This window comes from Pan troglodytes, chromosome 4 (genome assembly GCF_028858775.2).
Source record: "Pan troglodytes isolate AG18354 chromosome 4, NHGRI_mPanTro3-v2.0_pri, whole genome shotgun sequence".
Lineage (NCBI taxonomy): Eukaryota > Metazoa > Chordata > Mammalia > Primates > Hominidae > Pan > Pan troglodytes.
The window spans coordinates 117,003,665-117,031,628 of record NC_072402.2 but is presented as its reverse complement, the minus strand read 5'-3'; the positions used below and the strand labels follow the sequence as shown (position 1 = coordinate 117,031,628).

At 41.6% G+C, this 27,964-nt stretch overlaps 1 protein-coding gene across 3 annotated transcripts in view; it reads right to left on the bottom strand.

Annotated features, from left to right (window-relative positions):
* TNFAIP8 (TNF alpha induced protein 8) overlaps positions 1–19,610 on the bottom strand; it is a 183,902-nt gene extending 164,292 nt beyond the window's left edge. For 2 of the 3 annotated variants that reach the window (XM_063810600.1, XM_063810602.1), the window contains exon 1: positions 15,969–19,610. In XM_063810600.1, the coding sequence (XP_063666670.1) occupies positions 15,969–16,406 (438 nt within the window). In that variant the 5' untranslated portion in view covers positions 16,407–19,610. The remainder of the gene's footprint in view (positions 1–15,968) is intronic. The other variant, XM_003950604.5, reaches the window with a different exon arrangement.
* Between the last annotated feature and the right edge of the window lie 8,354 nt (positions 19,611–27,964).

The following is a 27,964-nucleotide window of genomic DNA, read 5'->3' as shown; positions in this document are numbered from 1 at the left end:
ATTGAGGTATTGTTAACAAGCAAATGCTAGTAACACTGCTGACTTGTTATCAGCAAGGCAGGTTGCTCTCAAGTTGTTTGTAGCCCTGACAATGGATTTATAAACCTGGGGCTACTCAGGCTGTGAGACTTGGAGTCATGTTTTTATGCTACAGATTTTTTTTTTTTTTTTAGATGGAGTCTCGCTCTGTCACCCAGGCTGGAGTGCAGTGATGCAATCTTGGCTCACTGCAACCTCCTCATCCTGGGTTCAATAGATTCTCCTGCCTCAGCCTCCCAAGGAGCTGGGACTACAGGCATGCACCACCATGCCGGGCTAATTTTTGTATTTTTATTAGAGAGGGGGTTTTGCCATGTTGGTCAAGCTGGTCTTGAACTCCTGGCCTCAACTGATCCACCCATCTCGGCCTCCCAAAGTGCTGGGATTATAGGTGCCTGGGCTAAATCAGGGATTTTTAAATAGCTCTGAGAAAAATCTGTTCCAAAGATTTTTTTTTTTTCTGTTGAAGAACTGTTCTACAATATTCAAGATCTCCATCCTGCAGCCTCTGGAGCCCAGCTCTGTTACTGCCCTCCAGCAAGCCCCTGCAAGCTGGCTAGGTGGCATAGTTCCTGCAAGAGGAACTACGGCAATATGGTTAGAAACCACCGGATTTGAACATCAGATTGCCTCTGACCTTGGGTAACAACTTAAGCTCTAGCAGTCTGTTTTCCCATCTTTAAAATGGGGATAATAATGATAGAACTTATTTCAAACTGCCATTGAAGAATGTGGCAATGTACAGAGAGATCTTAGCACAGTGCCTGGCACATAGTAAGTGGTCAAAAACTACTCAGCCTTTACTGCCACACTTGGCACATACATGGGCCAACCAGAGGCAAAAGGCAAAAAGACAGGCAGCTGAGAACAGGAGAAGAACAAGTCTTCGGTATGACTTCTGCTGAATTAATAAAATGGAATAGAAACAGTTTTGTTTTGTTTTGTTTTGTTTTTTTAACCCAAGTCCTTATTTGTCTCGAAGATTCTTAGGAGCAAAGAGTCATTTCCAGTACTGCTTCAATTGTGACCTGAAAAACTACATCTGGGAAGAAATGCACTAGGGCAGTCAGGCTCATGAGCTGCCTCCCACAGGCCCGGCCACAGCAGAGAAGAGCCCAACTCTACAACTCCTTACTTCAGGGCACTGACAAGGAACAGAAAAGGAGGGAGTAAGAGCAATTTCTCAAGTCACAGGCAGCTTTTCCATATCACTGACTCTCTTACAGCAAGCTCTCCCTGGTGTGACCAAGGCTAAGAGTTTCCCTTTTTCTTTATACCTGCAATAAGAGATCACCTAAGCATTCACATCCATCAGGGAAGAACCATTATTCCATTACTTTTTTTAAATTAATACAAACAGGGTCTTGCTATGTTGCCAGGCTGGTCTCAAACTCCTGGGCTCAAGGGATCCTTCCACCTCAGCCTCCAGAGAAGCTGGGACTTCAGGTGTGGGCCACTATGCCTAGCCTATCACTCCTTGATCATTTTCATCATTGTTTTTGTAGAATGAATGCTTTTAAAAGCTAAGTGTCATAAAATCGTTTTTTTCCTATTATTACATGTGATTGGGATACTCAAGAGGATGAAAGAAAAAGTCGGAATGGCCCACAGGCCAGGACCTAACAGGGTGAGTGAACCAGGGCAAGAATGTCTTGCTGAACTAGGGCAGGTCATGAATAAAATAGGGCAGCCCAAGGTCATCACCACATGGTGAATGCTTTGAGAAGCAAGAGATACCAAAGTTCAGAGGTCACCAACTCACCTGTCTCTAGAAGCCAGGCAGATAAATGAAATGTATGACCGACCAGGAGGAACACAATAGGGAGCAGCAGAGTCTTTGGCCAAACTCGCACAAATGCCCCACTAAGTGAGATGTAAATTTTAAAAGCTGAACACAGTGTATAAGTTGAGCAAAATGCATCTGGGTCACATCTTGGCCAAGGGTCCCATTTTGTAGTGCCCTGCAAAAGGTTCTGATGGGCAAGAAATGAAGACCAAAAAGATCAGTCAAGAAAGGAAAGGGCAGGAAGGAAGAAAGGGCCTGTCTGGGCAGGTGGAATCCCTGGCACCCACTGATGCAGTGGTCAGAAAAGGAAGGTCACAGAGAGGCTGGGGTCTATGCCCCACATGCCAGGGGCCTAGGCTGTGAAACCCAGGAAGGAACAGATCAGGGTGTAGACAAAGAAAAGGGCAAGCAGGCATGGGGACCACAGTGGCCTTACTGTGGAGTCAGATACTCTGTGCGCCAGGAGTTCCCGACATGCTAGTCCTGAAAATGCAATACAACAAGAACACAGTCTGAAAACCTGACACTGAATCCATGGGACAACCCAGAACCAATGGGTGCTGCACCCACATACCTTCTGCTCAGGGGAAGGGCCTGTTTCAAGGAGCACAAAGGCAAAGCCTCACCGGATCAGAGGAAAAGAGGCAAAGGGATGGGACAGTTCCCAACAGGCTAATAAGAAAAAGAAAAAAGCCCACATCCTTCCACAGCATTTATTTCATAAACAAGTATATATTTAGTGTTAACTCTGTACTCTTTACAAGGTCCAGCAGATGTTACAAAGATAAAAAACCTACAGTTACTGAGAGTAACTGGCTTATTCTGGGTCAAGAGCAGAAAGAGATTATTTGGGAACAGGGTTGACCAAGTCATACATTCAGATTTGGTAACATAACAGCTCACTAGTTACAGTACTGGAATGCTCATACTCTGTTGACTGAATGAAATGATATATAGTTGATACTCTGAAAAGTGCTAAAAGAGTAGCTCGTATAGCAGGAAAACATTGAGATCATCATCATTAGACTCTTTCGGACAACAATAGTTTACGTCAGAAGAAAATGGAGTGACATATTTAAGATTCTCAAGGAAAGAAAATTTGAGCCAAGGATTTTATATCAGACAACAGTGACCCTTAATTATAAAGGTCACAGACCAAGTTTTATCAACTTGAAATTAGGGAATATTGTTCTCATGATCCCCTCCTATTAAATCTACTAGAGAAAGAGCTTTAATCAAAATGTCTAGAGACACTGATATGAGGACAAGTGACAAGCATGATATATACAACAACCTGTACAAATAAGACTAAATGAGTATTAAAAGGGAGATATTTTAATATATAACAATAATAAGATCTGATGATGCAGAAGTACTAAACCATTTTTTAACATGGGAAAGAATTAGTATGGCATATGCCAAAGAAATTATTTTTATTGTTTTCAGTAATCATAGCTGGTAATGGTAGTATTAATGTCATTATTTGGAGACGATTTGTGTGTAATATGGGGTAATCAAATAGGTAATTACACAATAGTCTATTTCCCTTGTGACCAAAAAACCAGGATTCTAAGTGTGGAAGAAAAGGAACAAAAATGTAATATATAAGAGGTTAAACAGAAACCCTATAGTCTTGAACTTGAATTGGAAATAGCATTATGAACTCACAAAGTATTTTATCTTTATATGAGTATTTATGTTTGCATGTAAGTGTGTGTGTGTGTGTGAGAGAGAGAGAGAGAGAGAGAGAGAGTGTGTGTGTGTGTGTGTGTGTGTGTGTGTGTTTCCCAGCTCTGACCAAGGAAAGGCCTATAAATACTAACCATTCCAGTGAATGAGGATTCCCAGTGTCTGGACTATAGTCTTGAAATACCATTTCTCGCTACAAAATAACCAGGGTTTCTTGGGAAAATGGTTGACTCCAGGTATAGGCAAGAAATGTACAAGACAAGCATGGATCACCTTAGCAAATCAAAGAGCAGGAAACTAACAAGAATACTAAGGTCAGGTCAGGAGGACTTAGGGGCCAACTGAAGAGGCTCCCATTGGTCAAAGATGGGACAATTTGAGTCTCAGTAAAAACTAAAATTTCAATAGACTAAAACCTATAAAAAAGATTTAATTCCATGAGCTCGTAACAATTAAAAAAAAAACCCTAATCAGTGATCTTCTGAGAATGACATGAAATCAATTCTTGAAAACTGAGTAAATCAAAGGAAAGAATCAAGCATTTATCATCCCTTTCCTATGTGAATTGTATCACTGGGCAATCAAATAACAGATTGAAAAGGCGTCTATCCTTATAAAATTACTCCAGCTAATAAATAAAATCAAAATGATAGAATTAGAGTATCACCATTCTGCAATTGCCCCCACTGAATTAACAGATCGAGACACTGAGGATCAACAGCTGCTAACATCAAAAGAGTGGAAAAACCAGACCCCATGTGTCTCCCAGTGAAAGAATACACCACCATCTGTAATCTTGCCAAAGGGATCAGACCTGAATCTGATCAAGTCTCTGGATCCAGATACAGGAAACAGAGGGCAAAGTAGTAAGTTAAACTGTACCATGAGTGTGAATCTTTCTTGTTATCAACACTGTGGGAAACTCTACAAATTAAACAGCCCAGGTCCTGCAACAAATTAAAAAAAAAAAAAATTAAAGGAAGGAGACTCTGGTAGAGGGATCTGTAGATTAAAAGAGACTTAAACACCTTTCTTTTTTTTTTTTTTTAATGGGTAAGACTAAAACTCAGTGGGTCAGGCTGCTCATTTGGGTAATAAAACCATAAAGAGATGCAAAGAAGTAATTACTATAAAAGTCAGGATGGCATTTATTTTTGGAGGAACAGAGGGAAATGTGATCAGGATGGGATGTAAAATTTTGGTCCCTCTGGCAAAGTTCTATTTCTTGACCTAAATGCTAGTGATATATATGAGTGTTTGCTTTGTAATAATTCACTAAGTTGTGTACATTTGTTTTGTGTGGCTTTTTGATATTTATGTTTTACAATAAAAGTATTAAAAAAGCATTAAGAAAATCTAGGCATATCAGCACAGTAGCCAACTGACGGAAAAAATTGCAACGTGTCTCTCAGTGCTAGGTGGAAAAGTGTAGGGACCCAGTAATAAATCAGACAGGAACCAGCATCTTACGAACACTGTTTCAATGAACTTTTCACTTTGAAGGTAAATAACTGAATCTACACTGTTTAATTAAAATTTGCCTTATAACACTTTAAATTATTTTTAAAAGCATATAACAAATGACATGCTCCAAAATACCTCAAGAGCAATCTCAATTCAAAATGACTTCCTAGAGTTGGGTGTGGTGGCATGCACCTGTAGTCCCAGCTACACAAAAGGCTGAGGCGAGAGAACTGCTTGAAGCCAAGAGTTTGAGGTTGTAATGTGCTATGATTGTGCCTGTGAATAGCCATTGCACTCCAGCCTGGGCAACAGAGCAAGACCCTATCTCTAACAAACACATGTAATAAATAAATAAAATAAAATAACAAAATAACCTCTTAGATATCTACCAGAATTGCAATGAACAGTCGGGCATCGGGTTCTCACAAATACAAGATGACACATCTCACACTCCATGAGGTATGGCATGACCAGCTCTGCACACCACCATGGTTCATCCTTCTACTATTAAAAACAACAAAATGTGAAGAATGAAACATGGAGACAAGCTTTGTAGCAGAACCAGACTGGTTGGAGAGGCAACAGCCTTTGAGAGTTCACAGAAAAGGAGGGTGTTTGTGGCAGTATTATTGAAGAGTAACACCCTGTAGCACAAGTATGGGAGGGCAGCTGAGCCATCAGAGTGTAAATCCCAGCGTGGCCAGGCATTCACAGCATGTTACTTAACCTCCTTAAGCCTCAATTCCTTATCTGCAAACAAGGCTTAACAATAGTATCTTTCTCATAGATTCCTCCTGAAGATGAAATTAAATAATGTGTATAAAGCACTCGGCACAGTGCCTGCTGGCCCACCCTACGTACTCAATAAGTGTTTGCCATGATTACTGGGATGGTAAACATTTCTGGAAAATTAAGGAATTCTCTATATGATGGATACCTTTCTGGCTGGAATGTAGGATGTTTTCCCCAAAGTAAGTAGTGCTATTTTATAAACCCATGACCTTTAACATCAAAAAATCACTGCTTCAAGATACTTCCAGTCAGTTTTAAAATGAAAAAGAATAAGAAAAAGTCACTGCTAGTAGTAATTATGTATATGTGATTTTCAACACCTTCCATATTATTATTTGGTTTTCTCCTCCCAACTGCCATCATGGGTGGTTAGTTTTAACTCCAATGAAACCTGGGATTATTAGTATCAGGAATACTGATGGCTGTAACTGGCCTTTAGGGAATGGGAGCCCGGGGTTAGTACAGATGCTTCTTGTCCACCCTGTAACCATGCCCCTCCCCTTCCCCTATAGGCACAGCCAACCTCCCGCAATAGAGGTTCTCCCTCAATGCCCAATACTCACTTTCACAGCTTCCCTTAAGGCTGTGACTCAGTTCTAGCCAATGAGGCTTAAAGAGGCTCCAGGAAAGATTTTACTCCCAGATGAAAAGGGATAGACACTACTAGAGAAGCAATTTATTGCTGCCCTCTGTGTCCACCCTTCACACACACACACACTCTCTCTCCCTCTTCCTGTCTTAAAAAGAGGTTGGCAGGAACCTGTGATACCTGTTGCTGAGAAAGCTATTTTCCGCCCACAAAGAGGCAAGTCTGCAGATAAAAATGTAACATGCTAAGGATGAGAATAGATAGAACTGGTCCCTGATGACACTGTTTAGCCAAGGATCCAATCCTGAATCTACCCAATCCCAGACTGCCCTTCATATAAGACAATTCAATGTCTTTACTATTCAAATCACTGTTCATTGGTATTCGCTTAATTGCAGTCTAAAACATCCCGATTGTTATGATCTGAATTGTGTCCCTCCTGCTATGGTCTGAAGGTGTATCTCCCCTCAAAATTCATATGTTGAAACCTAAACCCCAAGGTGGTGGTATTAAGAGGTGGTTAGAAGTGATTAAGTCATAAGGGCTCCACCCTCATGAGTGGACTAGTGCTTTTACAAAAGATGTTGAAAGGTATACCCCAGTGCCTTTTGCCCCTCCACCTCCCATCTCATCTACGATGTGAGGACACAGCAAGAAAGCACCATCTTGGAAGCCCAGAGCTGCCCTCACCAGACACTGAATCTGTGGGTGCCCTGATCTTGAATTCCCAGCCCCCAGAACTGTGGAAAATAAATTTCTGTTCTTTACAAATTACCCAGTCTCAGATATTTTGTTACAGCAGTACAAACAGACTAAGAAACACCAAAAAGTTCATATGCTGAAGACTTAACTCCCAATATCTCAGAAAGCAACTGCATTTGGAAACAGAATCTTTAAAGAGGTGACTCAGTTAAAATTAGTCTTAAGGTGGTCCCCAATCCAATCTGATTGGTATCCTTATAAGAGGAGAGTTGGACACACAGACGCCAAGTGTGTGCACAAACAACAAGCTGAGAGGATCTGTGGCCAGTAGATGTGAGCTATAATATTAAAAATTTTTATTCTTCAGGCTGAAGGACAAAAAAAAAAAATCCCTGATGGAAACTTGTGTCTACACTAAAAAATCAAAAGCCCCACACACAGTAAATGCGTATTTTTCTCCTGTTTTAATTTCTTCAAAAGATCATTGTTTAAAGAAAAAAGTAACTATAATTTGTGGGGATTATACATAGATACAGAAATAAACCATATGACAATCACAACACAAATGGTGTGGTCTCCTCAGTAGTCCCCCGTATCTATGGTCTCGGTTTCCACAGTTGCAGTGTGACCACAGACCATGCAGTCTGAAAACAGGTGAGTGCAGTATACAAGATATTTTGAGAGAAAGTGAAGACAGAAAGATCATTTTTATATAAATTTTATTACAATATATTGTTATAATTGTTCTATTTTATTATTCGGTATTATGGTTAATCTCTTACTGTGCTTAAATTATAAATTAAATTTTATCATAGGTACATATGTATAGGAAAAAATATAGCTTATATAGGGTTCAGTACTATATGCAGTTTCAGGCATAGACTGGAGGTCCTGAAAAGATCCTCCCTGTGTAAAGGAGGACAACTAATATCCTTTATAAAGGTGATTGTTATAGACTGAAATGTACCACCCAAATTCATATACTGAAACCCTGATCTCTAGTATGGCTGTGTTTGGAGACAGCCTTTAATAAACAATTAAGGTTAAATAAGATCATAAGGGTGGGACCCTAATCTAATATGACTGGCACTCTATGAAGAGGGAGAGACACCAGGGTTGTGCACAGAGAAATGTTCTTGTGAGAATACAGCAGAAATGTGGCCACCTGAAAGGCAAGGAGGGAGGCCTCAGGGAAATCAAACCTGTTGACGTCTTGATCTTGAACTTCCAGTCTCCAGAACTGTGAGAATATAAATTTCTGTTGTTTAAGCCACCAGTCTGTGCTATTTTGTTATGGCAGCCCTTAAAAACTAATACACTTATACAGAACACTATCATCACTAAAGGCAACCATAAAAAAAACAGAACTTACAGGCCAGGTGCGGTGGCTCAAGCCTGTAATCCCAACACTTTGGGAGGCCAAGGCAGGTGGATCACTTGAGGTCAGGAGTTCGAGACCAGCCTGGCCAACATGGTGAAACCCTGTCTCTACTAAAAATACAAAAATTAGCCAGGTGTGGTGGTGTTTGCCTGTAATCCCAGCTACTCGGGAGGCTGAGGTAGGAGCTTCGCTTGAACCCGGGAGTTAGAGGTTGCAGTGAGCCAAGTTTGCACCACTGCACTTCAGCCTGGGAGACAGCCTGGGAGATGGAGTCTCCATCTCAAAAGAAGACTCCATCTCAAAAAAAGAAAAAAAAAAAAACCAAAACTTAACGAAAGACTGATTAAAGGGTAAAATTCAGTGTGGATATGCTTATTGGGCTTGGGTGGTTAATCCTCTGCCCCTGCCACCTGTCTCCACAAATCACTGCCCAACCTCCTCTATCTGCCTCATTTCCCTAATGGTAAGGCTGAAAGGCCCTGGTGTGCTCAACTCCAGGGCAGCAAACCTGGGGGATGGCTGACTACAGAGGAAGGCAGAGGCCAGACCTGAATTAGTCAGTTTCATACCTGTTATTCTCTGTTCAAATATTTAAATCTAGAGGGGGAAAAAAAAGCTGTCATTCTACTAAAATTAATACTATGTTATGATCAGCAGCAGACCTTTATTATTCATAATTTCCATGGTCCCTATTAGAATGATAAATTAAAAACTGACTAAAATTCAGAAAAAGGGAAGTCTCAAGTACTGGCAAAACCCAAAATGCAAAAGAAGAGGGAGGAAGTTACAGAACATGGCTTCAAAGAAAAAAATGGTCCGTTTTTCATTTTCTCATTTTCTACCATTACAAAATGAGAGGGACACTCTGAGAACAGAATAGATTCCTGGAGGTACCAGGACCTCAGGACAGGAAACAGGCCTGGGTTAGGGGAAACGGTTCGCTTGGCAACTCCGAGTCCTGAGTTGGGCCCGGGCTCTTCCAAACATGCGCCGCTGTTGAAATAAGGATGCCCATCCCAGTTCAGTATCTACAAACCACCTGAGTTATCCTTAAGTCAGCCGGCATACTGGATTTATGATGTCAGCATTGTTGGTGACTCAAGTCTAGATTTTCAACTAATGAACACTGGGCAGACTCTCCAATGTCTCTGTTTCACGGCCTTCAATTTCTGGATCTATTTGTGGCACACCACTAATTGTTTTGGTTGTTATTTTTTGTTCTTGACCTGGTTGCTTGTTAATATTTTTCCACCCAGTGAAGACCTATAAAAACAACTTTGTTATTTCTTAAGATGGGTACATAGGTGTTTGTTTTATATGTTGTGTTTATTTTATATGTTGTGTTCATTTTAATCTTCTTTAAACTTTAAAGCCACTCTGTACTTTCAAGAGCTCTTTCCACTGCCAAAAATAAAAAAATAAATAAATAAATAAATAAATCCCTACAGCTAGCTGCTGCCTGAATAAGCTTCTTTCTAGAACAAGACAGGAAAATGAGTCACATAAGTCTCCCAGGCTAGGGTTTCTCAATTTGCATCAAGCTTCACTGGTGATTCTGACTTAACAGGTTCAGAGCTATAGTCCCAGATGAGCCCTAAAACACAGCACATTGGATAAGTTCAAAGTTTCATTTGGTGTATCACTTTTGTAGCTGCCCAGATAATGATGCTCTCAAACTACCCCACCTGGGCAGAGCTTCCCTGCCAGGGAAGTGATAAGCACCACAGGTACACAGGGCAGGGAATCCTTGCTTCCTCAGGAGGCTCCCTATTTACACAGGGTCTCTTACGTTGAAAAGTAATAGCAGCCTGTTCCTTCAGGCACTATCAGTCATTCCAGGTCATAAAAGCAAAGGAGCAAAGTGGCTACGTGTGTGCAAACAGAGGTCATCACCGGATGTTGGGAAGACCTGAGTTCACTCACCTCTTCCAGGTATACCTCATGAGTCACTAGCAGCCTAATTCTGCCTCAAGGCAAAAGGAATTCCATCACTAAGTGAGGACTGCTCTGCCCTTCAAGTGTAGCAAAACAGTATTTAACCAAACACCTGCCATTTTCCAGAAGACAATCTCAACCCTTTAAAGAGTGAAGAAGGAAAAATAAAAGAGTAGTTTCCTGACCACAGAATGATGGAATGAGGTACTGGACTTACTTCCCAAAGATTTACTTGACCAAAGTTTGTTCTGAAACTTGCACTGTTGCCAACACTGTCCATGCATTTTTTTCTCAGAAGACTGTGGCATTTTTTTTCGTGTCTGCATGTGTGTGAGGGTCTGAACACAGTCAGAAGAGAGCTCAGGACAGGAAAGATGAGTGTAGTTAGGTCTACATAGCACACACCACAATCTCTGTCTCCCCTATTTATGTTGACAGCCATGTTGTAAAACGAAACAAACAAACAAAGAACCTCATTTTGTTAAACAAATGATAAATAAGAGTAATAAATAAGAGTTGGGAATGAGGAAGGCTTGAGCTAAATGAATTTGGGTTGAAGGAGTAAGAGCCAGGCTTAGAGAGGGTATTGACAGAGTGAGCTGTTGCTTACTTTTTGGCTCCTTTAAAATATCCAAGAGTCTACTGTGTGCCTTGCTGAGTACTGTGTTCCCAAAAGACCTTACCCCGGTGCCTAATCCTGCAGATGCGGTCCCTGCCCTGGGCCTCCCGGACCTCACGCAACTTCCCCTGAAGACATGCCAGCCCGATTCCCTTTGCAACACCAAGGGCAGCTGTCTGTCTTAAATAATCTGGTTTCATTCACTACCTGTTTTAAACATGGGAGTTGTGAAAGGCCAACCCACTGCTCACAATTTAACTGTAATAGGTCTTTTGAAAGCTTCCCTCATGCAGAGAAGCTTAATGGGTACTATGGCTCGTCTTCTTTCTCAGGCACATAAAACTCGAATGCCCTGCTCTGGCTCACTTATCTTTGGCAGCAGCGGCGACATTTCCCTTATATAATCATGTGACCCTGCAGCTGGCAATCATTGAAGTTGTGCTACATTCACCCCATTCTCTGGGCTCCTCTGGCATTGTTAAAGGAAAAAAGAATTCATGCTAAAATCACATATGACACAAGTTACTACTTTCCCTCTCTACTCCACTGTGGCTCAGTACCAACACTTACTGGAATGAGACCTATTTGGCCAATCTAACTAAGTCCTCCACTTAATGGGTGCCTTCTGCACACTGACACAGGAGAGGAACATCTGGCTTAATCTGCACAACAATCCTATAATGTAAATACTATCCCCAGTTTTTACTCTGGTGAAGAAACAGGCTCAGAGAGCTAAGTAGATTGTCCAAAGCCACACAGCCAGCAGGGGCTGAGACGTGAGCTGCTGATTCCAGCAAAGGCATTTGGACCAACTACTTCTTAACTAAAGTCATCTTTATTCCCAATGTTTAAGGAAACTACAAGTGGAATTTTGAACTTAATTCCATTCTCTGTTATTAAAGAAACTAACCCAGAGGTGTTTACGAGTTAGCCTGGAGTCTCATTCCTGTGACCACCTCCCCGCAACCCTTGTTTTTAGTGGAAAAGATCTGTACACCTAGCCCCCCGTCACCTTGACAGAAACATCACCATGTTGGTTTTTAATCCCCCTTGTCCTATACGGAAAAGGGCAAGCCTAGGAAAACAACCTTTTTGGCACACACCCAGCTTTGCAGCTGGTTCTGAACCTCAGCTACCTTAGTTCTGAACCATAAACACTTGCTTCCAGAGAAAAAACAACTGCTCTCTAAAAGGATGGGCTGGGTATTATTTGATTATTGCTGAGCCTGTGACATTTTCAAACAATTCTCAGGTAACTTACGTCTGATGTAAAACCATATCCTATGGAATCAGGTTTGTTTCAGTAATACCACTGGTTATTTGAAACAGATGTTGGCAGAAATGAGCTTCTTTTGAGTTTCTTATTGTTGAGAAAGACAAATATTTTGAATATCATTCTACTGTCCTTGTGAAACACAACAGAATTCCAAACCCATTTTTACCACTAGCAACTTACCTTCAGGGACTCCTTCTTATCAACAGGCATCTTTACGCAAGTTACCTGCCTTCTCAAATCCCAAGGATTTCATGTAAACATGAGAAGGGTGTGCTGTACCAGGCACATAGCAGGAGCTCAATAAATACCTGCTGTGTGAATGAATGGTGCTCTCCTCCTGCAAGCTGGACTTAAGGAGGTGGACACCTCCAAAGTTGAGGAATAGCAACCATATGGTGTAAGGCCATAGACCAGGTGGTTTCCAAGATACCCCTTGGCTCTGCTATTCTAGAATTATCTACCCTCCACTGGTAGCTCATTTCCTCCTCTTCAGGCCAAAATGTAGGCTAAAAATGAACTGACCTCCTTTACATTTTGCAACATGGTTCTCTGTTTTTGTTTTTTACCCTCTACAAATTATTCCTTTTCAGCTACTGGGCAGCACAACTGAAGTATAGAAGCCTAGAAACTGCAGTTGGCTCAGACTCCAGGGCCACAGTCATCAAAACCAGAGACAAGAGTATGGGAAGAAAATTCTTAGCCAGAGGGAAACATAAAGGTTGGGTGTTACGAGGGCCTTTTCAGTGTTTGTTGAGTTCTTGCTGTGTGCATTTGGTATTAAATGCAGGATGTGGGCAGTGTGAGGAGGGGTGAGGTGATAAAAGTTAATCTGGCACCACACAATTCCTTCCCTTAACTTCTGTATCAGAGCCAGAGATCCCTGAGAATGCCAAAGCAGGGAAAATTGTCCACTTTGTTATCCAGATTGGCCCCTGTGCATGTTGCCATTGCCAAAGTCAATGCCCCTGGCACTGGAATTGTACTAATAGCCCCTATGCCCTTCCCCTCTGTGAAAAAGCAGGTGGCCCTTATTTATCATCACTGCTTCTCCCCTGTCTCCTGGAGGTTATCCCATGTTCAGCCCCTTCAACTGCTATCACGCATAAATGGAGGGAGTGAGGAATGGACCATTCTACATGATGTAGATCAAAGCTCAATTCTGAGAATGAATGAAATCTCCAGGAAGGGTGTTACTACCACATTGGGCTATCTCCTGCAGAAGAGGATTAATTGGATCAATTAAATATGAGACCTCTGCAGTGCCTGGCACTGTGGCAGACTCAACTTTAAAGATCACCTCTGTGAAGGTCTCCAAGCCGTAAGTCACATAGAAATCCACTCCTCCCCCAACTCAGCATTTCCTAATTAGTACTGTTTGGATGCAATCATTCCTCTCCACACACCCTTTCCTCCATTTCAACAGAATGAGAATTGCAAAGAACCGGCCTCATAAAATACTCTGTTCCTGGCCTCTGCAGTGTGTTCACCCCCAGGTTTCTGCTATTCTGTTTAGGATCCCAGGACAGCCTGTCCTCACGACAGCTCAACACGTAAACAAAGACTATGTCTAGCAATATAGTCTGAAATAGAAAATTAAGAGACAACAAACATGAGATTTCTCAACTCACACCAACTTTTCTTGGTGAGTTTAAACACACTGGAACAAAAGGTACACGGAGTAAAAGTTGCCCTTAAAGAAAGTGTTTAAAAGGCCCATTTGTGCAGGATCACTATGCTTTTGGTAGAACCTTGTTTTATTCACTGATTTATTAATAATTCTTAAATCATCACATAATCTAGATTAATATAATGGTTTATAAAGTCTACATATGTCAATCCAAAGAGCTTAACACAACACATTCAATATCTAAGGGATTCATATTTTACAGAGGTAGTCTACTTCCCTAAACTTTATTTACTCAGATTACAAGTAAAAACTCAAAAGATGGGCAGTGAATGCCGGAGGCAATTAATGTGTATGGAGGAGAAAAGGCATCCAAAAAATCTGCAAAAAAGCAAATTGTGTTACTAGCTAGAATATTAACAATTACTTGTGGGCCCCTGTAGTCCCAGTTACTCAGGAGGCTGAGGCAGGAGGATCGCTTGAGCCCAGGAGTTCAAGACCACCTTGGACAACATAGCAAGACCCTGTCTCTAAAAACAACAACAACCATAGCTTGCTGACTTAACTCCTCATGACAGATCTAATTAGACGGTGGCAATAAACGTGTCTAAGTGTTTAATTAAACGTGATAATTATTTCTTTCCTTAAAGAGAGATGGAGTCATATGTTTACACTGCAAAGTATAATGTTTCCTTAGTTAAAACAGTGTGGAAACACTTCTGTGTAATACAGGATTCAAACCAGGATAAAAATATCGGCTGCGATAAGCAGCACTTACAGTGATTTATCAACTCTTACCTTTCATGTGCCAATGCACAATGGCTTCTTAAAGCCTACCCTTTTTGGTTATTTCCTTTGGCCACACAGCTTTGTTATCCTCACCCTCAAAGAATAATTTCTACTCAGAATGTGATTTTGAACATTTCTTAAATGGATTATTATCAAGGAAGTAGGAGAATATTTTACTTTCATAGCAAGAAAGTGGCAAGAATAAACTGAAATGTAGAACTCGGAGAGACTATTAAAATTAGATAGGACCCCAGCAACCAGGCAATCATTTTATAGATGAAGAAACTATTTGTACAATACTGCTGTTATGATAGCAAAGCTTCCAATTAACTTTTTAAATGTAGAAATATGTCCTGCATTGAGGGAGTACTGACCCCCACCTCCCCTCATAAAAATAATTATGTAGGGATGGAATTATCAGTCTTAAGCAATCCAAGGATTTTCTTGTTTCAACACTGGGCACTGAACTACTGTTTGATTCCTTCCATGATTCCTCTAGGGATACTACTTTTTCTACATAGAGCTTCTGTGTTTTCGAAAATCTGTTGGTTTAGAAATACAGTGTCACTGAAGCAATAAACATATTCAAGGTGCCTAAGCCTGTTGGGTCAGCCTGGTCTTGAACGTGCCTATCAGTCGCGAGGAGTCCGCGGAGCCTGGGAGCTCATCAGGTGTCTTTGCAGCAGGTGCTGAGGGCTCCAGTGCCACATGTGCAGTCATGTACACACACACACATACACACACACACACACACACATTTTCTTCCTCAAAGGAAGTCTCCACCGAATGATCTCAAAGCAGGGCTCTGGTCTCTGCCCGTTTTACAATGCAAGGTTGGATTACAATCTCAGGCCAGCATCTCAGTCTGCAATCTGGGGCACCCTGATAACCCGGGCAGTGCTTTCGCCAGTATGTGCGGTTAGAGGAGGACGTGACAAATAGCGGGAACCCAGTTACAAAGGGAGGGAAGAATGAGGCTCACGGCAGGAGGTGGTTAAGAGGTCGCCCTGAATAGGTAAGGGTTCCTAAAAGGGGTCTTGGATCCTCAGTGCGGCACTGGAACTGAGTAAAATTTCGCGGAGTTTCCGAGGCTGTGCGCTCCTGCACACACCCGTACGCACACCCACCTAAACAAGTTGTTCAAACGCACCCACTCACACTCACTCACACTCGCTTCAGAAACTCTCTGAGCCGGAGGCGCTCCCCGAGAGCAGCCCGCAGCCCAGCGGCGGGAGAGGCGCGCTGGAGAGTGCGCGGGACACGCGCGCCCAGGAGCCACTTACTCGGAGGAGTGGCGCGACGGCGCCGGGACGCTGAAGCGCGAACTGGGCTGTTTGGCGGCGCCGAGTTCTCTGTTCTCTCGGTGGCTCACGGGTTCCCGCGGACCTTAGCCAAGCGCGGGTTAGAGCCGGCGGGAGAAAAGGAGGCAGAGGCCAGGGGCGGAACTTGCAGGAGGGACCAAGGGTGTGGCGGGCAGGCCGGGGAGGAGCCGGGAGGTCGGGGGCGGAGCGTGCAGGGAAGGAGGAGCCGAGCGGCTGGGGCGGGGCATGGCGGGGCGGAGTGGGTGAGGAGGAGCTGGGGACGGGACAGCAGGAGTCGGAAGTGGCCCAGGCGCAGGAGAGCGCGGAGAAGGGCTGGGCGGCGGCCCTGGAGCCGGACTCGGACCGCGAGGCCCAGATCGCTGGGCGCTGGAGAACAGGACCCGCTTGGGAGATATGCATAGGATACGGTATTCCTGAGCCTCTCAGTTTCTTCCGTTGTAAAAATGAGACGCCAACCTCGTAGTGTGTTGAGATGGTTAAATGGGGCCATACACATTTGCACTGTGCCTTGCACTTAACAAGAACGCGTGAATGTTAGTGTCTGCTGCCATCATTATTGACTATTATGATGATGATCCGTGAAAGCCCCTGAATTCCGCCTGCTCTTTTGCTTTTAATTTTCTGCGGGCCTTAAGTCTACCCTACGATAGCTGACGCGCTCCCGATTCCTGGTTTCCATTTGCGGAGAATGCAGGGCTTCCTCTTGGAGTTAAAGACTCATTGGCTCCTGGAAAGCCCTCGCTCTCTGCCGCCCCCCGCGGACTTAGCTGTGACTGTCCTTGCCTGTGGAGCGGAAGGCTTGCCCTCCTCAGGGGCCACCCGAGACCGCCAGGATGGAGTAGGATCTGGACCTTCAGTCTGTTGAGGAGCCCTGGCCCGGGGTAGCCATTTTCAAGGGCGAGGGACCTTGGTGGGAGTACGATGAATCCATCCATACAATAAACATCCATTAAGCACCTAGTACATGGCAGCGGGGCGCAGAGGGCTGGAAATATTAATAATACTAGTAAAACTTAATATGTGTAGGTCACCGTTCTACTACTCACAACAATCTATGATATAGATCCTGTCGCTATCCCTGTTTTACAAAGGAAAAGGGAGACATCGTGAAGTAAATAGCCTTCCCAAAGAAAGTTACACGTTTGGGAAATGGCTGAGTTTGGCTTGGAGAGAGGAAAGTAAACTCTTGATAGGTGAAATAGACAAAATCACAACACATTTGGGTTTAATGCAAAAGATAGAAACATACACAAGATACGGAGGTTTTTAAAAGAGGACCTTGTCCTGTGGTTATAACTTTGGGGAAGGGCGTCAGGGAGATCTTCCTGGAGTAGGTGATGTCTGAGCTGGGTTTGGAAGAAGAAATGGGAGCTTCAAAGGCGGCTTATAAGTGAAGAAGAATCACAGTAAACTTTTTCAAGCCTGAATAAGGATGGAGGAGAAGTGGAATGGTGGCCGGAATAAAGCTAAAACAGTAAAACAGGACCAAACTCAAGGGCTGTTTTCCTATAGAAACTAAACAACATTAATTTGACCTTTGATTGGTAGGAAGCCAGAAGGGTTTTAAGCACAGGAGATATGTCAGGTGTGGTTCTAGAAAGTTTAATCTGGAAACATAGAAGATCCCAGAACCAAGAAACTTGCTTAGGAAATATTGAAATATGTCAGGGTGAGATACTTCAGTAGGCAGAATGAGTAGAGTTACAGAAAGAGGTCCACTTCTTAATCCCTGGAACCTGTAAATATGTTATCTTACATGGCAAAAGAATTTTTGCAGGTGTTACCTTCTCATTCGGTCATGGGAAAAAAAAGAATAAAGAAATTTTGCAGGTGTGATTAAGATTGATGCCATTGAGATGGGGGATTATCCTGGATTATTTCAGTGAGCCCAATCTAATCACATGAATCCCCTAAAATGGAAGAAGAGGGGGTCAAAGAGATTCAAAGTGTGAGAGGGACTCAACCTGAACCACGAACCAAGGACTGTGGATAACCTCCAGGAGCTGGGAAAGGACCTTAGCTGACAGCCAACAAAAAATTCACTTTCTTTATCTGGTCTAGACTTGTTTTTCTTCCACAGTCCTACAACAGCAGAAACTGAATTCTGCCAATAACCTAAATGAGCAAGGAAATGGATCCTCCCTTAGAGTCTTCAGAAAGTGATTGAGCTCTACTGACACCTTAATTTTATCCTGGTGAGACTAATACTGATTTATGGCCTACAGAACTGTAAAGTAATACATTTGTGTTATTTTAAACCCCTAAATTTGTGATCATTTGCTATGGCAATAGTAGAAAACTAATACAGATGCTGAGGGCCTAAACTATGTGGATGGAAAGGAGAATATGCATTCAAGACTTATAAAAGCCTGGAGATTGAGGGGATGGAGGGAGTGAAGGAAGGTGAGTCATGTAGGTAGATTTAAAGGGTTTCAGGACTGGCAGGGTCAGTCGTTGGTGGTGTCATTCAGTGGAAAGAAGGACAAAGATAGGTACTTTCTAAATACCTCTGGATTCTGCAGTAATGCAACTAAACTAGGATTTAAAGGATTAAAAGGGTTTGTAGACACCCAACCTCTCCCATCCCCAAATAATCAGAAACTATCTCTGAATGCCCATGGATAGTGATATTTGTTACCACCAATTGGGAATTCTAATACTGGAACTGCCTTTTGTAAGCTGGATGACTCTGGGCAAAGCACAAAACCTTAATGAGACTTAGCTTCTACTGTGTGAGATAGAAGGAGAAGCTCCATCTGCATGATTGCTGTGAGAGTCACCCAGGATGTCATGGTGTTTGAAACCTCAACCCCAGTAACTTTCACCATTGCTTGATTTTAGTCTCCCTTGTCCCCGGCTGCACTCTGTAGCAGCACCCTCAGAGCCACCTCTACCTTTATTATCTGTATCTCTGACATTCTATACCCCAACTACAACCTCCCACCCTTGATCCCCACAATCTTCTTTTATCTGATCTAGATTTGCCTTTCTTCCATTCAGCCTCTTTTCCTATCCAGCCTAACTCCGAGAGTCAACACATCAGTCACTCCCTTGCTAGTCCTCCCTATTCCTTTATCCCATTGTCCTTTCCCTGTACCCACCTGGCAAATCTTTTTAGCCATCCACATTTTTTATATGGACTACTTAACAACCAAAAAGTGTGAAACTTGGTACCACTACAGATTTATGACCTCAAGTCTCCACTAGGCCATCCTGCAGCCTGCATATCCTCCAGCATCATGGATGGGAAGGAGAAGGGGTTTAATCTTTTTACCATGTCCTCAAGACATTTTTCCCACTCTCTTGATATATGATTTCACTTCCTAGTTCATAGGAAATTTAGAGATCATCAATAGAGAAGTTTCTTGACATCATGCCCCAGCCACCCAAAATGCTCTCTGCATCCACATTCATCTTGACTTCCTTTCTTCTTGTCTCAATGGATCAGAGCAAACTCATTCAGCAGTTCTCTGGGTCCTCGATGATCACTTTCTTCTGTCTACAGAGGCCATATCCATTAACTATTCATTCACTTTTATCCTCAATCTTTCATTTCTGTACTTCCCCTGCAAAACATAAAAATGCTAAAATTTAAAAAATAATACAAAATTTAAAATTCTACATGGAGGTCCCACTCTCTCAGCATGATCCACTTTCTAGAACCATCTAAACTTAAGAGACGAGAGACTCTAATGGTAGAAACAATGCAGAGTGACCACTGTCTCAGTGTTTACTTTTGGGGAGGAATGGAGAGTGGGGCACCCCTGAAATCTTAGGCAACTTGCATCCTATCAGTGAGCTCACCGCCCAATGTGTTTAGAAAACAATTCTATGGCACTGGCTTTTGAAAAACGAAAAAGCTTTATTGCAAGTTGACTGGCAAGGTGATAGGATGCAATGCTCAAATCTGTCTCCCCAGGCTGGGGTCTGGAGGGAGGGTTTATAGGCAGAGGATAACTGTGAGAGAGACAGAACAATGCAAGGAGGCATGATCTGATTGGGTCATGCAAAGAGGTGATGCTGGGTCCTTGGCTCTTAAATCCATACTGCAGCAAAACACAGTACCCCTCACTTCTTAATTCCATCCCCATTCTTCAATGTGAGTACTTACATTCTGCTGTGGTTGGCTCCGGGGTCATGAATTGGGAACACTTGGTTTATCTGGGCATGCTCAGGTTATGTGACTTGCAACCCTGGGGTCCTTTGCATTGAAAATCAATTCATCATTTTATTACTAATGAAATTGAATAGGGCTTTTTTTCCTCTCTGCCTTATTTCATAGTGTGATGATGTTTAGAAATTAGCAAGATAACTAACTTTGCTGTCTTATTTGGGCCAATAGATACTTGGGTCATTTCCTTTTCAAGCTATCTCTTGCATGTTTCCAATTTGGGGCCAATAAAACACATTGGAATCTAGAAGCTCCTAATAACTAGTCCATTACTCAATGGCTAAATATATTCTAAAATAATTGTAGCTACATCTAAATTGATGAATCCTCACAGACCCAAAAACCCCCAAACTCCATAAATCACATGAAGTAGAGATAGCTGTTACTGTAGCTGCATGCCAAAAATACCTCTGTGTATGCCTTCTATTTTTGTTTCTGCCCAGCTGAAGGTAAGGAAACTAACTCCAGAGAAATTTGTGAAGTTTTAAAAAATCTTCTAACCCAGTTTTCTTGTGTACTCTTCTCTTTTGCTCCAAGCCCCTACTCTGCTTACTCAGAAGAAAGCATCTTCTTTTTGAGTGTAAGGAAATAATTGTGTGGCACTGTGATACATGCAATAAAAAATGTATGCATAAATAGTCTGGGAGGAGAGAAAAGAAGTAGCTCACATTCCCTGGGAAAATGGGGAAGATTTCACAAAGGAGGTTCCATCCATTTGAGTTAAAAGGATGAACTGGAGTTCGCCAAGCAGAGGAGGACACTATGGGCAAAAGTAAGAGAAAAGGGAAAGATAGGTTTAACATTTTCCAGCAAGCTGCAAAGTACTGAAGCAAAGATGTGCAACTTAAATGCAGCCCACATAAAGGTTTATGTAGCCTTTGTGCCTTAACCACATCTTTGTGGGAATGTGCCAGTGAACCCGCCTGATTCAAAGCATGGCTGTAATTTCATCATTCTTCCAAATTACTCTTTAATTGTCCACTGTTTCAACTCTATCTTTCAAGTCCTATTTATTTTTGGAGGATTATCATAAAATCTTATCTTGTCCTCAAAGTAACCAGATGAGTGAGATAAAGAGTATAGTTTTTTTTTCTATTAAATAGTAGAAACTCTGGGATAGAATAAGAATCAAGGTTTTAAGATAGTAATCTTTTCCCATTGCTTTAATAGACCTCAATCGCCTCTCATGGCTATTATATATCACTAGTGACTGTACCTCCATTTTAGAGTATTTTTCACTCTTTAAGCAGAATTATTTACCTCCTATGATAACGTGGGCACAAAAACACATCTCTTCCTAAGAAAGCTTGCTAGACTATAGGCTGCTTCAAAATGTGACTTTATCTACAACTGTCCCCAATTGGGTCAGCCACACTCCCCATGAAACCAAGTTCTTTGTGTGTTTCTAATTGGCCACCCCTTAAGACATTCTTAGGAATTATAGTGTTGTCTCTAGCCGGAATCCTTATTTTTCTATGATTGCACCATTGGTTTCTCTGCGTGGGTTCTTCCCCACCTGAACTATTTTCTCCTTTTGGACCGTCTCAAATCTCATGTGAATCTATCCCAAATACCACAATGACCAGTTTTGTTTTGTCTTGTTCTTGAAGACACAATTTTACTTTTTCAGCTCCTTTTAAGGCCTTTTAAAATAAATAAATATAGCTTAAAGTCCTGGCTCTATTGACAGAGCTATCTTGTATACCTCTACTCACCAAATGCTAGTCCACGTTGGGAATGCTCTACTTGATTTTAAACAAGACAAGTTCCCATCTTAGTCCTGTATTGCTTCAAGCACAGCACCCTTACCTAGCAGATTTTGACTTCCATGTTGTTCTCCTTCAATAGCCTTACTTCTTTCATTATAAATACCAATCCTCAGGGTAAAGAGTTGGTATACTGCTTACTATCATGTATGAGTTCTCACTCTTCATAGCAATGGTCTCCTGGACTTAAAAAATTTATTCAACATCGTTGTGGATTAAAAATTATCTCAGCCAGGCACGGTGGCTCACGCCTGTAATCCCAGCACTTTGGGAGGCCAAGGCAGGCGGATCCCAAGGTCAGGAGATCGAGACCATCCTGGCTAACACAGTGAAACCCCGTCTCTACTAAAAATACAAAAAATTAGCTGGGTGTGGTGGTGGGCGCCTGTAGTCCCAGCTACTCAGGAGGCTGAGAAGAATGGCGTGAACCTGGGAGGCTGGAGCTTGCAGTCAGCCGAGATCGTGCCCACTGCACTCCAGCCTGGGTGACAGAGCGAGACTCCGTCTCCACCAAAAAAAGATCTCAAAGTAAAAATATAGCCAAGATTTTAGTTGTTATTCCCTTTGTTAAGATCTCAGAAGGATTTAAGGGTGTGCCATGTAGACCTTTTCTGTGAGACACTAGGATTTCTAAGAATCTGAAGGTGGTACACCACAGCAATCTCACAGGTGGCCCAAGGTAAAGAATAGCCTGTCTCAGAAAAAAAAAAATACTGGTGTGGCTTTTGTCGAGTGGAGTGGTTTATAATTCAGTATATAAGAAATCCACAAAGTTTTAAAAAGAATTTTACTAGATTGAACTGTAAAACACAGGAACCGCATAAAATTTAAAGAAGCCTTTGAACCTTCAAACTTCTATGGCCAGAAATCAAGCTGAGAAGACTAATCAGTTGAAACCGTGGTCCACTTTTATGGAAAAGGAAGAATGACTGGGAGTGGGGATGGGGTGGTGGGAAGCCCAGAGGGAGGAGCCAAGATCTGTGGAGAGTAACTCCCAGGGAAAAGGGTTATTTAAGGAACTGGCAACAAGTGCCTATCTAAATTTTAGAATCTCTATGGACCAGGGACTGCTATGTAATTCTAATGTTTCCTCCTTTTTGAATGGGAGAGAGCTCTTCTTTGTTTCATCACTGTATGCTTGGTGTGTAGGAGGCACACAATTTGTCTCTTTAATTCACCGGTCTTCAGAATGAAAGGTATCATACTTTTAAAACCTCATTTAAGAAGCCTAGTAGAGGCCGGGCACAGTGGCTTAGGCCTGCAATCCCAGCACTTTGGGAGGCCAAGGTGGGCGGATTACTTGAGGTGAGGAGTTCGACACCAGTCTGGCCAACTTGGCGAAACCCCGTCTCTACGAAAATACAAAAATTAGCCAGGCATGGTAGCGGGCACCTGTAATTCCAGCTACTCAGGAGGCTGAGATAGGAGAATCGCTTGAACCCAGGAGGCAGAGGTTGCAGTGAGCCGAGATCCCGCCACTGCACTCCAGCTTGGGCATTGAGACTGAGTCTCAAAAAAAAAAAGCCTAATAGATCCTTGGACCTGATTTAAATAATGGGGATCCTGAGGCTTGAGTCTGGTCCCAATGTCCTGATGATGTAGTAGGATGAAACTACTAGAGTTTTATAAGGAGGGAGTTTATTTTATATGTAAGAGAAACATAAATAATTTATGGACAGAGGATGGACTGTGGTAGATTTTAAGTGGACACAACTAGTTCTTTGACACTTTTACCCATCAGAGATGGAGGGTACGGCCTCCTCTCTTAAAGCTGGATGGGCTCTGTGAAGTTTTGACCAATAAAATATGATAGAAATGACATTGTGCAAGTTTCTAGGTCCAACCTTAAGAGACTGTTATCTTCAACTATCTCTTGGGACATTTATTCTTGGAGTCCTAAGCCATAATGTAAGATGTCTGGACCCTGTTGAAGAAACGGTATGGAAAGGCCCTGAAACTACATGTAGAGGGAGAGTTCCGCCTCAGCCCATACTTCTGGTCATGCCCTCCAAGGTGTGTTAGTAAACCTGTCTTTGGCACTCCAGACTAACTCTGCTGCCTGCTGAATATTACTGGGCCACCCCACTTGATGCCACATGGAGCAGCAGAATTACCCAGATGAGTCCTCTGAATTCCTGACTCACAAAGCCATGGAACATTACATTATCAAATGGTTGCTATTTTAAACCACTAAATTAGGGAGTAGTTGGTTACACAGCATACAAAGTTTAACATTTAATTAACATTACATTTGATGATCAAATTATTGTAAATTTGACCAGTGGAAATGCTTTTGGTTTGTTCTGGCACAACTAAAAAACTACATGATCACTACAACAGACCAGGTGGCTTAAACAACAGAAATTTATTTTCTCACAGTACTGAAGGCTGGAAGTCCAAGATCGAGGTAATACATCTGGTTTCTCTACAGGCCTCTCTCCTTAGCTTGCAGATGACCACTTTCTTGCTGTATCCTCACATGGTCTTTGGTTTGTGCAAGCACATATCAAATCTCTCTCTCTCTCTTTAGTCTCTGTTCTTATAGGGAAATCAGTCATATTGAATTAGGGCCCCACCTGTAGGATCTCATTTAACCTTAATTACCTCATTAAAGGCCTATCTCCAAATACAGTCACAGTGGGGCTTAGGGATTCAATATATGAATTTTGTCAGGGACACAATTCAAACCATAACAATCATCTTCATAAAGGATATTAAAAATAACACCCTTTGTATTATGATTGTCATACAGTTTACTTCTATTTATGCATATAATAACTATAAAAATAGTTATTTTTTGCTTTAAACAAATATATATAAATATTTATATATTTATATATTTATAAATATTTATATAAATATAAATATATAAATATGTATATAAATATAAATATATATTTATATAAATTTATATAAATATATTTATATAAAATATAAATATATAAAAATATATATATATATACACACACACACACATTTTTTTTTTTTTTTTTTTTTTTAGATGGAGTCTCGCTCTGTCACCCAGGCTGGACTGCAGTGGCGCAATCTCAGCTCACTGCAACCTCTGCCTCCTGGGTTCCAGTTCCAGCCATGATGCCCAGATATCTTTTGAAAAAGTTAAAACAGAAGAAAAGTTTTAAAAATATATGCTCACTTATTTAGTATATTTGGGACTCTTAATTTTTACTGTAGATCCAAGTTTCCATCAGGCATTCCTTTTAGCCTTTAGCCTGAAGAAATTCCTTTTTTAATTTTCTTTTTTAAAAAAATTGGACTCCTTAAAAAAAGGAACTCTTGGCCAGGCACGGTGGCTCACGCCTGTAATCCTAGCACTTTGGGAGGCTGAGGCAGGCAAATCAGGAGGTCAGGAGTTCGAGACCAGTGTGGCCAATATGGTGAAACCCCGTCTATACTAAAAATACAAAAATTAGCCGGGCATGGTGACGCGTGCCTGTAGTCCCCGCTACTCAGGATGCTGAGGCAGAAGAATCGCTTGAAGACAGGAAGCAGAGGTTGCAGTGAGCCAAGATCGTGCCACTGTACTCCAGCCTGGGTGACAGAACGAGGCTCCATCTCAAAAAAAAAAAAAAAAAAAAGGAACTCTTTTTTTTTTGGTTTTAACATTTCCTTTTTAACTTTCATTTTAGGTTCAGGGGTACCTGTGCAGGTTTGTTATATAGGCAGACTTGTGTCACAGGAGTTTGTTGTACAGATTATTTCATCACTCAGGTACAATAGTTATTTTTTCTGCTCCTCTCCTTTTTTCCACCCTCCACCCTCAAGTAGGCCCCAGTGTCTGTTGTTCCCCTCGTTCATGTCCACGTGTTCTCATCATTTAGCTCCCACTGATAGGTGACAGCATGCAGTATTTGGTTTTCTGTTCCTGCATTAGTTTGCTAAGAATAATGGCCTTTTCCTCCATTCATGTTCCCACAAAAGACACAATCTCATTCTTTTTTATGACTGCATGATATTCCATGGCGTATGTATACCACATTTTCTTTATCCATTCTGTCATTGATGGGCACGTAGGTTTGTTCCATGTCTTTGCTATTGTGAATAATGCTGCTGCGTGAATAATTCACATGCTGTGAATACATGTGCATGTGTCTTTATGGTAGAATGATTTATATTTCTCTGGGTATATACCCAGTAATAGGACTGCTTGGTCAAATGATAGTTCATTTTTAGCTCACTGAGGAATTGCCACACTGCTTTCCACAATGGTTGAACTAATTTACACTTCCACCAACAGTGTATAAGTGTTCCCTTTTCTCTGCAACATTGCCAGCAGGTTGTTTTTTGATTTTATTAAAAAGTCAAAAAATGATAATAGTATCCCATTGTGGTTTTGATTTGCATTTCTCAAATGATCAGTGATTTTGAGCTTTTCTCATATGCTTGTTGGCTTCATGTATGTCTTCTTTTGCAAAGTGTCTGTTCATGTCCTTTGCTCACTTTTTAATGGGGTTGTTTGTCTTTCTCTTGTAAATCTGTTGAAGTTCCTTATAGATCCTGGATATTAGACCTTTGTCAGATGCCTAGTTTGCAAATATTTTCTCCCATTCTATAGGTTGTCTGTCTGCTCTGTGGATAGTTTCTTTTGCTGTGCAGAAGCTCTTAAGTTTAATTAGATAACTGTTGTTAATACTTGCTTTTGTTGCAATTGCTTCTTGGTGTCTTTGTCATAAAATCTTTGCCCATTCCTATATCCAGGATGGTATTGCCTAGGTTGTCTTCCAGGGTTTTTATAGTTTTGATTTTTACATGTAAGTCTTTAATCCATCTTGAGTTAATTTTTGTATATGGTGTAAGGAAAGGGGCCAGCTTCAATCTTCTGCATATAGCTAGCCAGTTATCCCAGCACCATTTATTGATGGGAAGTCCTTTCCTTTCCCCTGTTCTGGTTACTGTAGCCCTGTGGTATAGTTTGAAGTCAGGTAATGTGATGCCTCCAGTTTTCTTCTTTTTGATTAGGATTTCCATGGCTATTTGGGCTCTTTTTTGGTTCTTCATGAATTTTAAAATAGTTTTTTTCTAGTTTTGTGAAGAATGTCATTGGTGGTTTGACAGGAATAGCATTGAATCTTTAAAAAACATCCTTTTGTATTTCTTGTAGTTCAGATGCATTGGCAACAAATTACAAATTCACTAGTTTCTTTTGTCCAAAAGGGCTTTGTTTTGCCCTCATCTTTGAAGGATATTTTTGCTGGGTATAGATTTTTTGTTTGTCTTTGTTGTTTCCTCAGCACTTTAAAGGTATTGTTCCATTGTCTTCTGACTTGCATAATTTCTGAGAAAAGACTGGTTTATATTGTTTTTCTTTGCCTAATATATTGCTTTCTCTGGCTACATTTATCATTTCCTCATTATCACTGATTTTCAGCAATGCCATTATGAGGTATCATGGCGGTACGTATGTGTGTTAATCCAGTTATGGAGGCCAGGCATGGTGGCTCACACCTGTAATCTCAGCACTTTGGGAGGCTGAGGTGGGCAGATCGCTTGAGCTCAAGAGTTTGAGATCAACCTGGGCAACTGGCGAGAACCCATTTCTACTAAAAATACAAAAAAAAAAAAAAAAAAAAAAAGCCAGGCGTGGTGGTGTGTGCCTGTAGTGCCAGCTACTCAGGAGGCTGAGGTGGGAGGATCACTTGAGCCTGGGAGATGGAGGTTGCAGTGAGCTGAGATCATGCCACTGCACTCCAGCCTGGGCAATAGAGCCAGACCTTGTCTCAACTATGGGTTTTTGAGTTTCCTGTAGCTTCAGGTTTATAGTTTTCATCAAGTTTGGAAAATTTTAAAGCTATTTTTTAAAGTATTTTTTCTTCCTCTTATTTTCATTCTCCTGGGACTCTAAGTACATGTATCATACCACTTGGTATTATAGCATCATTAATTAATCAGTGTTCCTTGCTCTCTTGTATTTTTTCTAATTTTTTTTTACTATGTTTTCTTTCTCTTGAATAGCTTCACTTGCCATGTCTTTAAATTCTCTGATCTTCTCTTCAAAAGTGTTT